The following is a 17,889-nucleotide window of genomic DNA, read 5'->3' on the forward strand; positions in this document are numbered from 1 at the left end:
TGTTTTTCCTAGCAGAGATGCAAATAATTTCTGCCTGGTGAAAAATATAAGTCCAAAAGTTATGGCTTTATAGCACAGGAGGATATCTACCACTTTTGCATTAATGCATCAGTCTTACCCAGGATTCTTTCTTTCACTGACTATATATGCATTCACTTTAGGGATCCTACTTTGAATCAACTTTGTTGTTGTGCAGGTTTTCTTTAATTTAATCAATTAAATAGATCTTTGACATATACTCACCATATATTTTGTTTGAGAATAATGTCCTTAACTTTGGGAACTATACTTTGACATATGTAAAAGATTGTTCTTCACCACTGGGTTCTACATTGACTCAGTATCACATATCCCAGTTAAATGCACTGGAGAAATATATTTCATAAAGAAGACAGTATCCCAATGCTGGCTAAAGCCAAGAAGTATTTCTATCTAGGTTTACAAAGGGTTGGGGTACCTCCTCCATAAAGCATTTCTCTAATTCTTCCCATACACAAGATTCATTTAAAAAAAAAAAAAAAACAAAAACAAATGGCCATTCCTCTTTGGGATCTCAAAGCTTCTGTCAGAGTCCACTCACAAATTTCAATCTGTTCAGTGTATTTCTTTATTTAAAAGCCTGTGTACCCTTAACAGACTAGAGACAATCAATAGCAGGTCTGTGTGCAATTCCTGACCAGTGTCTAACATACAGCCTCAACAAAGATTTGTTTACAGGAGTGGTGGGTAATAGAATCGTTTATGGATTTTATATAATTCTTTTGTATAATAAAAGAGTAACTCTCAGGCAGGAATCTAGACCCAACATAGTGGCGTTACCCGCGTAGCATGGCGTTACCCGCGTAGCATGGCGTTACCCGCGTAGCAGGCCTTTTGTTAAAGACTCCCTTCACCCTTGTACACACCCGCAGACTTACATGCGTCAGAGTTCCGGCTGGGCAACCACACTCCCCCATGACCTGCAGCTCACCTGCATTCCACAAGTTCGTAAACAGCAGTTTCAGTTAACAGTTTCCAAAGACCCCTTCCTCATGACCCCTACTCAACTCCTGCCCTAGTAGTTTCAAGACCCCCCAGACCCTGTTTGCACAACCAGCTTCCCTACCTCTCAGGCTGTAAGAAGCCCCTACCCTCCTCCCTCAGCAGGACTTCCTCGGCCCGCACCTTTGGACCAAGGAACCTCGCCTGCGAGTTCTAATGAAGGCTATTCTCACTGCCATTTGCCTTGTGTCTTCATTCCCGGTTCGGCTCCAGCCTCAGTTTACCTTTACAGTAATGAGTCATGAATTAAATGCTACTTGCTTTATTCATTTCACGTTCTGAAATTTTTATTTTGAATAAGACATTTCACCATCTCCAAAACGCTATGTGAAAACCGTATATAAATCTTTTACTTCCCCTTTCTCGGGAGATATCAATAGTAGTTTAGCATGAGAAAGAGCTTTGATTTTGCTTGTACTCTTTTGAAAAAAAAATTAAAACTTAAATTTGTTTTGAGTGTATGATTCAAAAATATGTATCAAATTATGTTTCTATATGCTACAAGGATAAACACTTATTAAATAAAATTGAAATTTCTAAAAGGGTGCATGTTTCCTCTTTAGCCATGGGTCTTCTGTGCATGTTTCAGATAATCAAATGAAAATTTGCATTGATTAAATTCTGAATTCCACTTAAAAATGTCCCTTCCTTTGTTCTTAGTTAAAATTCAAACTGTGAATCATTTGCATTTAAATACCCTTTTAGATTTGGTTCCTTACCAGTATCAATATCCATTTGGTTGATTGCTAAAAAGTAAAAATCTCAGCAACATGCTGCATATGTTGCTTATAATCCTGCTTAATTGCTTTGAATCTGCAATTAAAAACTCAAAACAAAAATAAAAAGCCAAATCCAAGGAAATAAAAATCATAGCAAATGATATGCCCAATTTAGGAAGTAGCATACATTTTACTTTGAATGACTACTTGCTTTTCTTGAATAAGACACCTGCCTTATTCATATTGCATATGAACATTTTAAGAAATTTAGCCTACCAGATTTGTGAAGTTCACTATTTGATGACCATTTCTTGTCCATTCAAACTTTACTGGACCATTCACTACAAATGAAGGTAAGATAAGGAAGTCAGTTTTTCATCAGAACAAACACAATTAGATTTACTAGTTTTTCAGAAAATGGAGGTTTTTTTTAAAAAAAGACTACTTTAAAATAGTACTTTTGTGTAGACTTTTTTATATGTGTATTTGATGCAGCCCCAATTATGTCTGTTCAGGTATTAACTCCTTCTGCTCCTTCTCCTCCCTGAAAGGAAAAGCAGGCATAGATCCAAACAGAAATATACGTATGACCTATTGAGAATCTATATTATAACCAAATGGCCATTAGGATATCTAGGTTTCATAATTTTTGCTACAAGGCAGTTATTGAAAGTTTAAATACTATTTCTATAAGAGGGACTTAATAAGCTTAAAAATAATCACATAATGTATTGAGCATTTAAACAAAGCAAGACAATTAGTTTTAAATATGCTAAACACCATAACTACGTGTTCACCTAGTTTGATTATTAATATTTCCTAACTAGGAACTTATTAGGCTTTGTTTGTTTAACCTAGGAAGTTAAGTACATGACTTTATTAGCTTCTCTGAGCTTTTCTTACATTACTGGAGTTAAGAGAATTCTTCCATTTGAGCTGGCTGTCCTCACTCTTTGGTCCTGTGCTCTTCCTCCTTTCCTCAAATTTCTTCCTTTTGGCCAGTAGCCTGATTTGTGGGTTTACTTCTTTTCTTCGGGAATCAGCTTCCACATTTCAGCCGAACTTCACTACTTTGTTCTGTCTGGGGTTTAAGTCAGGTTGATATGGCTTGAAAGTTATTCAATAATCTCTCAGGAAACCCTGATGTTAAGGTTGGGAAAAAAAATTAAAAAATAAAAATAAAATAAAACAAAAAAGAAAACAAACTAGCTTTCTGGCAGAGTGAAACAAGGAAACCTTGGAATCCAAAGAAACTTATACTCGTGTGCTTTTTTTTCTTCCTAATTTAGTTTCCCCGTATCCAAAAAGTCACCACTTCAATCTTCCCCACCTGGGGTCACTGAAATTTTATACTGAACACTTTATGTAGACTCCATGTTACCTGAAGTATTTGCCTTTTCATGGAAGAAGCTTCTTGGTTTTCCCATCATTCAATTTAACCTTTGTGGTTAAGGTTTATGTAATGTGAACTTGGCTTAAGGAAAAAATTGTAAAATGCCTCGCTCTTACTCCCTGCTGCATTTATGTGAAAGAAATAACTGGACAAGGGTACTGCAAATATATCCAAGATCATTTCTCATGGTTTTGTCCATAACAACAATAACTCATGAGAATATAATCATACAGTTTATGACTAGGCAACCATTAAAGGAAGGATATTTATTTATATTAAGGAAATGGAAATATGTTTTTGACATTTTTTTAAGCTTAAAAGTTGAGAAAGCAGGCTAAAGTTAATTAAAAGTAGAGATTTTACACCAATATGCTGATGATGGTCATGCTGGATGATGAAAGTTTAGACTTTATACAGTCCACCACTTACGCTCCCTATGTGGCTACAGTTGTCATTCTGCATACTGGGGTGGGGGGTGGGGAGTGAAACGATTGGTTTCAGAAGCCCTGCGTATGCCAAAACCCAGGCATATTCATGTCTGGCAGTCGGCCCTGCAGAACCACATATATGAAAAACGGACCTTCTGTAAAGGCCATTTCACATCCGCAAACACTGTATTTTCCATTTGTGTTTGGTTGAAAAAGATCTGAGTATAAGTGGACCTGTGCAGTTCAAACTGTGTTGTTTGAGGGTAAACTATATTTAGTTTTACATTCAAATTAACTACAATTTAATAAAACTTAAAATTTCAGTTCTTCCGTTGCACTAGCCACATGTGAAGTGCTCAATAGTCACATATATCCAGTGGCTACTGTACTGCACAGCACAGGTACAGAACATTTCCATTATTGCAGAAAGTTCTGTGGGACTGCATTGTTTGAGATAATGTCTATTTCTTCTTTGCTGTTTTTGTTTATTCTCACTTTTTACAATGATTATAAATAACTTTTATAATGAAAATAACAATGAAATTCTTTATACCCTGGGGGAAGCATCTTTGCTGTTAAAATGAAATTACACTGAAGGAAATCTACATCATGATTTTCTTTATCTAATAAGTATGTATCACAAGTGGTCCTCAATACTGATATTATTGAACTTTTTCTTTTGTAATGAAGAGCTTTTCTGAAATTTCATCCAGCTATCTAAAATATTTGGATTGTTCAGTTATTCAACAAATCCCTTACTGTAGAATTTCCTTGGGAATATCTATTCAACCAGATATGGAAAAGAACATTACTTATTTGGCAACTAATCTTTGGTTGTATTCCTCTTGTATTTCTGTGCATTGAGAAATGGTCAATGGGGTAGGAGAAATGGTAGTAGAAGTATGTTTTAAATATTTTAGGAGATTTGTCAAACATCAAATACTAATATCACAGGTTACAATATTGGAGGCCCAGGATGAGTCAGGCTGCTATCTATCTATTTATCTATCTATCTATCTATCTATCTATCTATCTATTATTTCTTATTTATTTTGGCCTGTCCACTAGGAGTTTTGAATTTTTAAAAATTAATTTTGCTTATTTAAAATTCAGAAGATTTTTAACAATATGGATTTTGCTTCTCTTAAAAATCAGATCTGACAATACTGAATCGAGATTTTTGCAGGCCAGCTGAGTGTAATCTGAGAAGCAATCTCCCCATTCAGCTATAGCATGTGCTTTTGTGCTCTTCAAGGTGTTATAGCAATCACCATTTTCCACACTCTCCTACAACCTCGCTTGCTGGTCCATTTATGTCATTGGCCCTAACCATGCAGGCATGTGAGTTTGAGTCTGTTCTCTATTTGAAGAGCAGTCACAGCACATATTCTGGTTAGAAATGGAATTTCCTGAGCAACTAAATGATTTGATACAAAAGAAATCAAGCATCAATAATCTTGTCCTATTTCAATTTGGATTAATTGATATTTCACCACCAATTCCACAAACTCCCAATCTCCTGTCAGTGTCATAATTGGGTTTATGGACATTCATCACAGTGGTTTGTTGTTACTACAATACACAGGATAAGCATGCACATTTAAGGATATTAATTAGACTGTGATGCACAAAAGTGTCATAAGCTAATTCCCACAGCTATCCTTGATAACATGATACACTATAAAGTGACTTTAATTTCAGTTTATCAGTTTCTCATCCAATTCTAAACTTTATTAAAGGACATTAATCATAGAGATCATTTACTCTTTTGAGGTTGCTGACTAGATGTCTGTGGAACTATATGAATCTACTAAGACAAATACACATCTATAAGAGAGTGAGACAAAGAGTTGTTTATGGCTGCTAATATGCTTCTGAAAGGCAATTTCAAAGAAGATAAAAAATGTTTTGTGCAATCAATATCACTGAAATCAGTTGAATTTTCCAAAGCAATTGCTCTGAAAGACAACACTCATCTGCTTTGCTGGATATTTGATTTGTTTTTGTGGTTGTTGTTTAAATCCATTTCTACTCTTTCAATAATATACCTTATTGGTATATAGTTCATTCTTCACCAGTGTAGATATATTAAGAAGAATGGACCCCGTCACGTAGAACACATATTTGGGCAAAGAGTACTTTCTTAAGGAAAAAAAAAAAAAAAAATCTACAAAAAGACTTTCAGTGGAACTGTGTAGAACACGTTGGATATTTCCAGTTCTGTTTACCTTTGTTTCTAGGTATTTGAAAAGCCTGGACTGCTTTGTTTTATAAACAATTCCTATACTCCTGTGGGCATAATTCTATATTAACTGAAGATTAATCAGATTACACTGTAAAAATGCCTTACAGCTGCAATACTCTTAGGGTGCGGAAAAACCCTGAAGGAATTGAAAATCCAATCCATTTGAGAGAAGCCTTTAATTAACACCTTGGAGAATATGTATTGCCTTTTTTTTTTTTTAACAGATAAATGTATATTTTTTCCTTTTAGAGTAGCAGAATCTGGTTTTTAGTCTAATCATTTAGGGGTATATTTCAGAGAAATTCCAAGCACACCAGTATAACCATCCTTATTTCAGAAATGCCAATGCATAGAGGAAAAGTAATGTGTGCAAAGCCTCCAAACAGGATGGTTAAGTAAAGACTTAGGTTATCAGTATCAGGCTTTGGTTTTTTTAATGTAGGTAGCTCTACTGCCTCCTCTAAAAACGAACAAAGGAAAGAGAGACTGGCTGCAAACTTTTAGAAGGAATGGCTTCGAATAGTGTTCCTGGGAGGAATCCCGAGGAAACAGACGCTGCTGCTCTGCTGATCGTCTCCACCATCCTGTTTTGCTCCTACCCACTAATTCAGCCTGGGAGACTCTGGGCATCAGCGGAAGGCTTCACCACAAGGAGACAGGAGCGAGTATTCCAGAGGCATGCGCTCCTGGTGGCACGAGTGGCTTGGGTCAGGATCAAGGAGTGAAGGATCCAGAAGTCAGCTATCAGGAGAGAGAGAGATTGTGTTTTATTCGTGTCCCATAGCTTTCATATCCTATGTCTATCCTAGCTTTTGCCCTGAGCCAGAGCTCATAACACAGGTTCCTGGCTATCGAGTCTGAATCCGCACTACCCAACTTATAATCTGTCTGCAGACACCTGTTAGGGAAATTGCTGATCATGGGCAGCAGGATCTGAACTTGCTTTACCTTCTTGTTTGGAGCACGGGGACCGCCCAGCTCCAGAGGAGCACCAGCGCGCTGCGCCCCAGCCCTGGGCGAGGGAGCGGAGGATTTGTTCTCGGTGCAATCCTGCTGGCGCTTTTCCGGGGTTCTGCGCAGATCCAGCTCCCCATCTCTGCTCCTTACACACAAAAGAAAACAACTCTCGATTGGAAGTTGTGGAATTTTCTCAGCCCCTACGAGGCGCAGGGATTCTCCAGCCCCGGCCCTCCTCCCGCCAACCTGAGTTCTCCTGCGCTCGTCTGCCCTGCTCGGGACCGCAGCCACTCAGCCGCAGCTGGGTCGGTCCACCCCGCCTTTGCCCTCGCCTTTCCCCGGGGCGGATTTGGTGAACTCGGCCTCAAGTCCAGGAGGTCTGTCTTCGCCGGGCCATCTCTCGCGGAACTGCGGGGGAGAGAGCAAAGGGAGAAATTCGTGGAAGGAAAGGGAGGTAGGGGTGGTGCAAAAGCCCAGAGTATCAAACTTGGGGGTGGCACAGTAGGTGACAGCAGCAGCTGCAGGTGGTGGCTGGGGACCCGCGAGGGGGCGCCCCTCTGGGTAGGGTCTGGCTGCGCGGGCTTGCAAGCCCGGAAGGCGGCGGAGAGACCCTGGACACTGTTCCTGCTCGCTCGCCACCAAAACTTCTCCTCCAGTCCCCTCCCCTGCAGGACTATCGCCCGCAGCCTCTGCACCTGTTTTGTTGTCTTTAAGGGTGGGGTTTGCCCCGCTCCCCAAGCTCCCATCTCTGATCCTCCCACCCTCACCCCCCACCCCTCGAGTGAGTGCGGTGCCCAGGCACGCTTGGCCTGAGAGGTCGGCAGCAGACCCTGCAGCGCCAACCGCCCAGCCGCTCTCACTGCTCCGGCTGCCCGCCCGCGCGGCGCGGGCTGACCTGGACCCTAGGAGCGGACGGAACCGGACTTGCCTTTGGGGACCTTCCAGGGCCCTCTCCAGGTCGGCTGGCTTATCATCGGACAGACGGACTGCACACGTCTTGTTTCCCGCGTCTCCGCAGAAACGCGAGGTCCGGGTCAGTAAGTGTAATTCCTAACTCTGATTCAGCTCCTGGGAACAAGGATATTCCTAGAGGAGAGCTCGGTTCCTATGAAGAGGGACATGAGGAGGTCCTCATGAGTGTATGGACTTTTTCCTCCTCCCTTAGGCGGGAGGTGGAGGTTTGGAGGATGTAATACCATCCCCATTTTCTACTTTCGCTAGATTTTCCCTTTTCTGTTGAAGATTATTTACTTTTTCCTCGACCCTTCTTTGAGATAGGTCATTATCTTTCCAGAACAGTAAGTTGTTATTGTTCCTGCCTCTTTAAAAATCAAACACTTGTCTAAAGCAGAAGGTCCTATTGGATTCTCCAAAGCTGTTCAAGAGGAGACACATTCATTTAAGCCTTTGCTCATTTTCCATCAGAAAGGCTCACCCACTGGCAGGAGCTTTTGGTGATGGGGAAAGAGGCAAAACTAAAAGCTTTAAGACATTTTGCAATAGGTACACATCATTTAAAATTCAGTGACATGAAATGGAGATGCTGCTTCCAAAGAAAGGCTTCCCACACCCTTTGGTGAATATTTTCAACTTTCTACTGATTACTCAAACAATCATGTCATGTATGTAGCATTCTTGAAACTTCCCTTCTTCCCCCTCCCCCGCCCCCATTCCTAGAACTAATTAGTGTAGGCAAATGCAGTGCTTTTGATTTCTGAGATTGATTTTTGAGATATTTTTTCCCTGGGAAAAATGTTCTGGAAGATATTGTGCTTGATAAGATGTGCAGCTTTACTAAGGCCAACTGTGGCAATATTGTTGCAAAAAGCCCCCAGAGATTTAAATATCTCCTCAAAGCATGAACTGGTCTCTGACTCAAATAATTTGAAGTTCTTTGAATCTTGGGTGGTGGGGTTTCAGGGGAAGCCCTGAAACTCTTTTCCTATTCTGCAAAGAAATGTTTCTATAACAAAGTTTCTAAGGATTCCCTTATTCAGGATAATTGTACTGGTAAAATTCTCTTTAAATGTCTTAAATAATGTAAATATCTCATTTTGCCTTATTTCAAAGAAAGGTTATTCCCTTGTCTTCTTGCTGTTTCCTTTGTGTGCTTTTGATGGCAACTTCCTGTGTGTACCATTTTCCTTTTCCACTTTTCCAGAAGTGCTGTCATGAAATGATGCATTTTCTGCTCTGGGTAATGCTTGACCTGGCTAAAGGCCAGTAACCTGCTTAAGCACAGCTAACACTGTGTATATTCCAACAGCTTGTAGATCAATAACCATTCCTTCAGAGAAGTTGTAAATAAAAGCATTTCAAATTTTATAAAACAAGACTGAGAAGAAAAAGCAAAGCAAGTCAATAAATCAAGTATACTCCTCCTCCTAGTATCCTTCAATCTCATGCTTCCCCTCAATTTAGTCAGGTATAACCTCCAAACTCCAGCCTCTTGGAGTCTTTTTAATTCTGTAAATGGCTTGTCCGGACTGAGTAACCATACTCTGAAACCAGTCTCTTTCTTAGTCTAGGGTAAATGGTGTGGCCTATCAAATATACAGTCCAAGATTTGAATGGTTTGTTTCAAGTTACTCTAATTAGTAAGGAATGGAAGGCACATGTGAAAAGAGGCTGGGGCTCCTTGGAACATTCTATGTGAAATTTATGCAGAGGGAGCTGGAATATATCAATACAGCAAACACTTGAGTACATGGAAACTCCCATGTCTCTCCACATAGTAAGGCTCCTGTGGAAGGGGGAGTGGTGATAGACAGAGAGACAGGGAACAAGGGGTAAAGAAAAAAAAAGCAAGAGAAATGGAGAAGGGGAGAGAGAGTTGGGGGAGCAGAAATCCTTGAAATAGAAAGTTTTCTTTATGGGGTATGCTGACAATTTAAAATGTTATAATCAGAAATTAATTTAACAGGGTCTCAGGACAATTTTTTTTGTATAAGCAGTTATTTGGTTAAGAATAAGAAAATAAGCGTATAGATGTTATGTCACAGGAAAGAACCCTACATAGGCAGTTGTCTTCAGTAAAGGAAAGGTTCAAAATTATACTTCCCATTTTGCTGACATTGATTATTCAGTAAAATTGTGCTTTCCTTTAACTTTATGTTTGTTCTGTCAAATTGCTGAGTGTCTTTAATGTACTAGATAGTGTGTTAGAGATTAAGCAATGGAGGAAGAAGGTCCAGGTTCTGTCTTCAAAGAGATTACTGTGGTGGGTAAACGAATGAAAACAGTCACAATGTGGCATGTGGTACATGCAGCATTAGAAGTGAGCACAGGGGCTTGGGGTAACTGAAAGGCTTCCCAGTTTAAAATGGTGAGGGCAGAGAGGGATGAAAAAGGCTCAGGTGTTACTGGAATTGGAAGTAAGGCAGTATGACAGAAGTGGACAGTATATATTGGGCTGTCAGGAGAGATGAGGCCAGAGGGATACGCAGGGATGAGTTCAAGAAAAGCCTCGAATGTCAGACTAAGGAGTTGGGATTTTCTTCTATAGGCCAGTGTTGTCAACCTGTGGGTGCAGATCCTTTCGTGGGAGAGCAAATTAATGAAAGCATATATATATGTTATTATCAGATCATGCAAAACAGAATCTATTTAAGAATGTAAAAAAGGAGGAATTTAATGCAGACAGTTGATTAAACAAATGATAGAAGCCAAACAAGGGATGTTGAGACTACCTAGATATTAGCGAGAGCAGGGAGTCATTACTGCCTCCAGCTGGATGGATATGAGGAAGAGGTAGTGTGACCAAGGCCCCCGGACCAGGGACATCCTCTGGAATCAGAATCACAATAGGTTTGTCCCATGAAAACCAGAGCTACAGAACTGCTGCAGAGGCACTGCCCAGAGCAGAGAGGGAGGAAGAAGAATATAGTGGCTTCTGCCTTCCTCCTGCCTGCCAGTGCCTCCCACTGACCAAACCCAGCCAGAATACCAAGGACTTGGAGCCCGAAAATGTAGTCTGCAGGAGTCAGCCCTCCTGTGGTGCAGAGCAGAACAGAACAGAGGAAGGGTAAGGGAAGGAGCTGGGGGGCCCACAGGTCCAGCCAGGCATTATCTATGGGCTTAATAAATATATGACTCTCTTACCAATGGCATTAGATGCTATTAATTACAAACACATTCATTGAAAGGTTCTTAAAAACAAATTCATAAAAGAAGCTCTGAATAAACAGTGGCAGCCTTCTGTGATTATGAATACATTTGAAAGGTACTACCACTAGGGTGTTGGACACTGAATGCTTTAACAGAGTGAAAAAATGAAACTTATATTAGAAAACAATACATTATACTGTTTCAAACAATCTGGAGACATTAAGGAAAACAATATGATCACATTTGAATTTCAGAGAAAAAAAACATTTTAATGAGTAGGTATTGTCCAGTAAAATGTGAGAACCTTGGAATAGAGGTACTATCCTCTTGTCTTCAGCTGGCACAAACCCTACTTCAAGACAGGTTTTTAAATGCATGATGAATGCAGGTTTGAAGAAGTATAGGCACCAGGATAGTAAAGCCACCCTGGCATTGAGTGGACACTCGATTATTTCTGTTAGGTGAATGAATTAATTAATAAATAAAAGCAAAAGAGGATGGGAGGTAAGTTAGAAGATGATTAGAGTAATTATAATAAGAGATTAAGAAGAATAAAATCAATGTTGTGGAAATGATGAGAAAATAACAGGTGGAAGAGATATGTAACATACTAGTCTGTGGGTTCTCTTAAATGTGGGGGCTAACAGAGATTTCGAGAAAGCATGAAATGCTATATGTTAGTTTATTTAAGATAATTCAAAAAAGCAACTATTGCAACCCAAGGGTCCTTAGACCACTGAGTGGATTTAAAAACAAACAAACAAACAAAAAATCCTGTGGTATGTAATACACCATGGAATACTACTCAGCCATAAAAAAGAATGATACGATGTCTTTTGCAGCAAGTTGGATGGAGCTGGAGACCGTTATTCTAAGTGAAGTAACTAAGATGGAAAATCAAATACCATAGGTTCTCATTCATAAGTAGGAGCTAATCTGTGGGTACACAAAAGCTTACAGAGTAGAATAATGGACTTTGGAGACTAAAATCTGATTTTACTGCTATACAATTCATCCATGCAACCAAAAAACATTTGTACCCCAAAAGCTATTGAAATTAAATTTTTAAAAGGTAGCTTTTCTACACATTTTAATACTATTTTAAATACTAAATCCTGCACCAGGAACCGAATCTGTTTGATTCATCTCAGATAATTCATAGTCCCAAGGTTCAGGTACCAGACAAATAGTTTTAATATGTTCCCCTTTCTTACACAATTTGTTGCTGTATATTTATAAATTTGAAACAGTCAAGATATTGAAAGAAACTTTACTTTTTTATCTACCTGAAAATTAATTCAATGAATTTATAGTGTTATAAAATTCATAAAGTTTATAATGTTCATCCCACTTAAAATGAAATTAATCCATTTGGTAGCATTCACTTTGGAATTGTGTCTATACTATAGGTATTATACTTTATCATCATAGCATATATTTCAGAGACCTGATTTCATTGATCTAATTTGACAATAGACTTATTAAAAGGTCTGTTTCATTCAAATGTTTTGCTACGCACAATTTTAGAGAGTAGAGGATATTTTGATTCCCAATCAAAATTAAACCAGTCCATTTGTGAAATTTATTTGCTTCACCTTTGTGTTTTCCTCGTTCCATTCGTTTTGTTGTTGTTGTTGTTGTTTTTCTTTTTAGGTTGTAGACTCTTGTGCTGGTTGCAGGCCAAGTGGAACTGTACTGAAAATGGGTCCAATAGGTACAGAGGCTGATGAGAACCAGACAGTGGAAGAAATGAAGGTGGAACAATATGGGCCACAAACCACTCCTAGAGGTGAACTGGTCCCTGATCCTGAGCCAGAGCTTATAGATAGTACCAAGCTGATTGAGGTACAAGTTGTCCTCATATTGGCCTATTGTTCCATCATCTTGCTTGGGGTAATTGGCAACTCCTTGGTGATCCACGTGGTGATCAAATTCAAGAGCATGCGCACAGTAACCAACTTTTTCATCGCCAATCTGGCTGTGGCAGATCTTTTGGTGAATACTCTGTGTCTACCATTCACTCTTACCTACACCTTAATGGGGGAGTGGAAAATGGGTCCTGTCCTGTGCCACCTGGTGCCCTATGCACAGGGCCTGGCAGTACAAGTATCCACAATCACCTTGACAGTAATTGCCCTGGACCGGCACAGGTGCATCGTTTACCACCTGGAGAGCAAGATCTCCAAGAGTATCAGCTTCCTGATTATTGGCTTGGCCTGGGGCATCAGTGCCCTGCTAGCAAGTCCCCTGGCCATCTTCCGGGAGTATTCACTGATTGAGATCATTCCGGATTTTGAGATTGTGGCCTGTACTGAAAAATGGCCTGGCGAGGAAAAGAGCATCTATGGCACTGTCTACAGTCTTTCTTCCTTGTTGATCCTGTACGTTTTGCCTCTGGGCATCATATCATTTTCCTACACTCGCATTTGGAGTAAATTGAAGAGCCATGTCAGTCCTGGAGCTGCAAATGACCACTACCATCAGCGAAGGCAAAAAACCACCAAAATGCTGGTGTGCGTGGTGGTGGTGTTTGCGGTCAGCTGGCTGCCTCTCCATGCTTTCCAGCTTGCTGTTGACATTGACAGCCATGTCCTGGACCTGAAGGAGTACAAACTCATCTTCACAGTGTTCCACATCATCGCCATGTGCTCCACTTTTGCCAATCCCCTTCTCTATGGCTGGATGAACAGCAACTATAGAAAGGCTTTCCTCTCTGCCTTCCGCTGTGAGCAGCGGTTGGATGCCATTCACTCTGAGGTGTCCGTGACATTCAAGGCTAAAAAGAACCTGGAGGTCAGAAAAAATAGTGGCCCCAATGACTCTTTCACAGAAGCTACCAATGTCTAAGGAAGCTAGGGTGTGAAAATGTATGAATGAATTCTGACCAGAGCTATAAATCTGGTTGATGGCGGCTCACAAGTGATAATTGATTTCCCATTTTAAGGAAGAAGAGGATCTAAATGGAAGCATCTGCTGTTTAGTTCCTGCAAAACTGGCTGGGAAGAGCCTGTGTGAAAATACTTGAATTCAAAGATAAGGCAGCAAAATGGTTTACTTAACAGTTGGTTGGGTAGTAGGTTGAATTAGGAGTAAAAGCAGAGAGAGGTACTTTTGACTATTTTCCTGGAGTGAAGTAAACTTGAACAAGGAATTGGTATTATCAGCATTGCAAAGAGACGGTGGGTAAATAAGTTGGTTTTCCAATCTCATTAGGACCTGGATTGGGGAGCTGTGTAGTTCACGGTTCCCTGCTTGGCTGATGAAAACATCGCTGAACAAAAGTTTCCTCAGGGAGCCACAGGCTCTCCTTCATCGCGTTTTGATTTTTTTTGTTAATTCTCTAGACAAAATCCATCAGGGAATGCTGTGGGAAAAGATTGCCAGCTATATGAATGGCTTCAAGGAACTAAACTGAAACTTGCTATATAATTAATATTTTGGCAGACGATAGGGGAGCTCCTCAACACTCAGTGAGCCAATTGTTCTTAAAACCAGTTGCACGTTTGGTGAAAGTTTCTTCAACTCTGAATCAAAAGCTGAAATTCTCAGAATTGCAGGAAATGCAAACCATCATTTAATTTCTAATTTCAAGTTACATCTGCTTTATGGAGAGATTTAGATAACAAGCATACAACTTGATAGTTTTATTGTTATACCTTTTTGAACATGTATGATTTATGTTATTATTCCTATTGGAGGTAAGTTTGTCTACGCTAAAATTTAAATCAGAATAAACAATAATTTTTGTGGCATGCTGTAACATTTCCCAGTATTTATAAGCAATTTTCGCACAGGTACATAGCTCTCATGTATTTAAAGAACATTGCAGTGTTATTTTCTTTGAAATTCATCCTCCGTGGACCCATTCATACTAAATAAAACAATGTAATTACATTAAAATGGACACGTCTGGTAAGAGGTAAACATTGGATTCCCTTCATCTTGCAAATGCTGTATTTCAACCAATTTCACATAAGTTATTTATCTTCTTTTCAAAATAATTAGCTATATTTTTATATAACATGAATATACGCATAATAAAATTGTTCCTGTAAATTGTAGAACATAGATGCTACAGTATTTTTATTTAATTATTTTATGAATAAAATTGTTATTTCAATAGTACCCAACCAAAGATGCTTAAAAGCCTTCTATGTTCATAAAAAATAACAACTGAGATGTTAAAGTAGTCATACGTCTTTAGATGGTTTTAAGTTTCATTACAGTCATATTTTTGTAAATATGACTGAATTTGTGAATATATTTTTTAAAGCAAAATCCTCAACTTGCATATTATATATAGTTACGACATTAATTTTATGAACTGGAGAGCTTCACTTTATGGATATATTTAAAATTCACACTATAGCTCGTATTAAATTCCTTCCATGATAGATATAAAAGACTGGTTTTTAAGTGCACTGCACTTCTGGAATACTGAAAAAGAATGAAAACAATATGTAGATTAGGTAGAATTCTTTAAGAAGTGAACAAAAGGTAATGTATATCTGTAATATATAATCAAATGATTCATTTTTCTGTTAGACTCAGCAAATTGTTCAAAAATAACTTTTTGTCTTTTAAGTAGCAGTTACTTTGCCTAAGATGCTAATAGGAAACTATGGTTAAAGATGTACCCTCCCCCTTGGTGAATTATTACACTGTAAGAAATGTATATGCTACTGTGTTACATGTTGTATTAGTAAATTATTAGAATCTAATTAATGATTTAATTAACACATATCTTATCCAATTCATTGTGTCAATTCATTAATAAAATACTTTTTATGTAGTGGCTTTATGTTGAAATTAAAAAGTTGGGAAAATTAGAGAAATTGTGTGGAATTTTATATCAGAGTGCTTGTCTAAGACAAGACTATAAGACTAATGCAACTAAAAAAGAAAAATAAAGGTGGCTGTTCCACAGTTAGTCAAGCTCTCTTTCCATTCTGTACCTGAACCTGGGTCAATGGATCCACTCCCATGACTATAATTACAATACATAATATGAGGATATGTGGGTCTTCATTTTTCAGACAAGACGTTTCTTCTTAACTTCAAATCTGTATCTTTACCGGCGAACAGACCATGTTCACATGGGTGTCTCATCAGCAAATCAAATCCAACATGTCTCAATCAGAACCTGCCATTTCAATGCACACCTCATCCCTACTCACCTCCACGTTGTCCTCCTGTATTCCCTGTCTCATTCATGACAGTACTATGTACCTATTTCCTAAAAGCCTTACATTTTGGAATCACCCTTTACAAGTCTCTTTATCACATGTATCTAATTAATTCCCACACCTTGTTTTAATTCCTACATATTTCTTTAATCAACTTACTTTTTTCCATTCCCTTGGTCCAGGTTATTGTCTCCCCAGACTGCTATTATGTTTCATCTGGATTAATATAGGTGCTTCCTAATTGGTCTCTATATCTTGTTTTCTTCCCATCCAATCCGACTTTAACCCATTAGCCATAGTGATTTTTCAAAAACTCGGATTGTATCAGATCACTCTTCTGATGAAAACACTTTAACATCTCCTCATAATTCTTATGATAAACTCAGAATCTTCTTACGACATGGAAGGTTGTTTAGAACCTGACTGTGCCTGTGTTTTTTATCTTATATACTTTTTATCCACTAATATTTGCTGCTAGATTTTAAGCATAATGAGGGTCAGGACAGGGACTGTCTTAACCATTGCGGTTATCACAGGTACTTGCAATTGTTGACACCAAGTTAGTAGTCAATAAACATCCTTCAAGGAAATTGAGTTTATGAAGTGAAGTATATTTATTAAAGCCAAGACTTGAAAATAGATCTGCAAGGTTGTAAACCATAAATGTTTCCCATTTTAGTATATGTATTCTAGGAAAAGAAGGTTTTAGCTACACAAGAGTCCAGGGAAGATGCATATTTGTTCAGAATCAGGTTGGTTTTCTTTTGTTTTTTGAAGGCCATTAAACATAAAAATATGCAAAGTATAAAGGGCTCTATACATAGATTTCATCCATGGCTCACTCAAAATTAGCTAGAACTTTGTCACCAGGAAAGAATGGAGGAGCAGTCATGATTTAGATAGCTAGAGAAGTCATTGCAGGTATTTCTAGCAGAAAGTTATTTAATTGAAGAAATTAAAATCTTATAAAACCACTAGAAGAGCTATGGAATTTAAAATTAGGAAAAGTATCCACTAGTATTGAAGAAACCAGGAAGTGCCAAATTACAAGATACTGCTATTAATGTGAACAGTGCGAAAGTGGATGATGTACAGGAAAAGTGCAGATTTATCTGTAAAATCTTATTGCCTCCCGCTAAGCCCACACACCTGCCCATCTCTACTGTAGATCCACTAATGCCTTTGGCTTCTCTTCTGTTTTCCAAAATTTATACAACTCTAACTTTACTGGCATGGATCTAGGGAAATGTTCTTAGGTTTCAAATCCATAAGATACAGGGGAGAGCATGGAGGGGAGGATATGGCACTCAGTTGCTATCAGACAGTCTGGCAATCTTGGGGTGTAATTTCTAGTTTCAACCTCATCCTCTCCTTAGTACCTGCTTAGGTTCTCCAGAGTTACAGTGATGCAAATTGACTACATCTTTTCCTTTTCTCTTAACAAGGCTCCTGTGTCAAAAATACTCTTTAAAACTGCCCCACTTGTACAGGTAGGCTGAGGAGTAAAGTATAAATAAAGGCCATTTTTCCTACAATGGGCTGATTAGAATGGAGGAAGAAAGGATAAATCCTATATAATTATACCAATACTGGAACAATGATCTAAAAACTACAGAAGAACCTAAATTCTGGATTAGCTTCCTAGGATGAGCAAAAGGAAATAATAATAATGTCTCAGGGAGAGAAGAGTCTTCAAAATTTTGAAATTGATAAGAGATGAAATATTAATATATATGGCAGCAAAAGATAAAAATGTTATTTTTTCTTAAGAAAACAAAAAAAAAATTAAAGAAACAACACAAAGATAGTAGAG

At 38.6% G+C, this 17,889-nt stretch overlaps 1 protein-coding gene across 2 annotated transcripts; it reads left to right on the top strand.

The window, feature by feature from the left end:
- Positions 1-7,379: 7,379 nt before the first annotated feature.
- On the top strand, positions 7,380-15,721 carry NPY2R (neuropeptide Y receptor Y2). 2 transcript variants are annotated; one of them, XM_025386291.1, is made up of 2 exons: positions 7,380-7,820; positions 12,544-15,721. In XM_025386291.1, the coding sequence occupies exon 2, from the start codon at positions 12,592-12,594 to the stop codon at positions 13,735-13,737; it is 1,146 nt and encodes a 381-aa protein (XP_025242076.1). In that variant the 5' UTR covers positions 7,380-7,820; positions 12,544-12,591; the 3' UTR covers positions 13,738-15,721. The 2 variants fall into 2 exon arrangements, with proteins under 2 accessions (XP_025242076.1, XP_025242077.1); XM_025386292.1 differs by having other exon boundaries at positions 7,429-7,816.
- The last annotated feature ends 2,168 nt before the right edge of the window (positions 15,722-17,889 follow it).

Source organism: Theropithecus gelada, chromosome 5 (assembly GCF_003255815.1).
Source record: "Theropithecus gelada isolate Dixy chromosome 5, Tgel_1.0, whole genome shotgun sequence".
Classification (NCBI taxonomy): domain Eukaryota; kingdom Metazoa; phylum Chordata; class Mammalia; order Primates; family Cercopithecidae; genus Theropithecus; species Theropithecus gelada.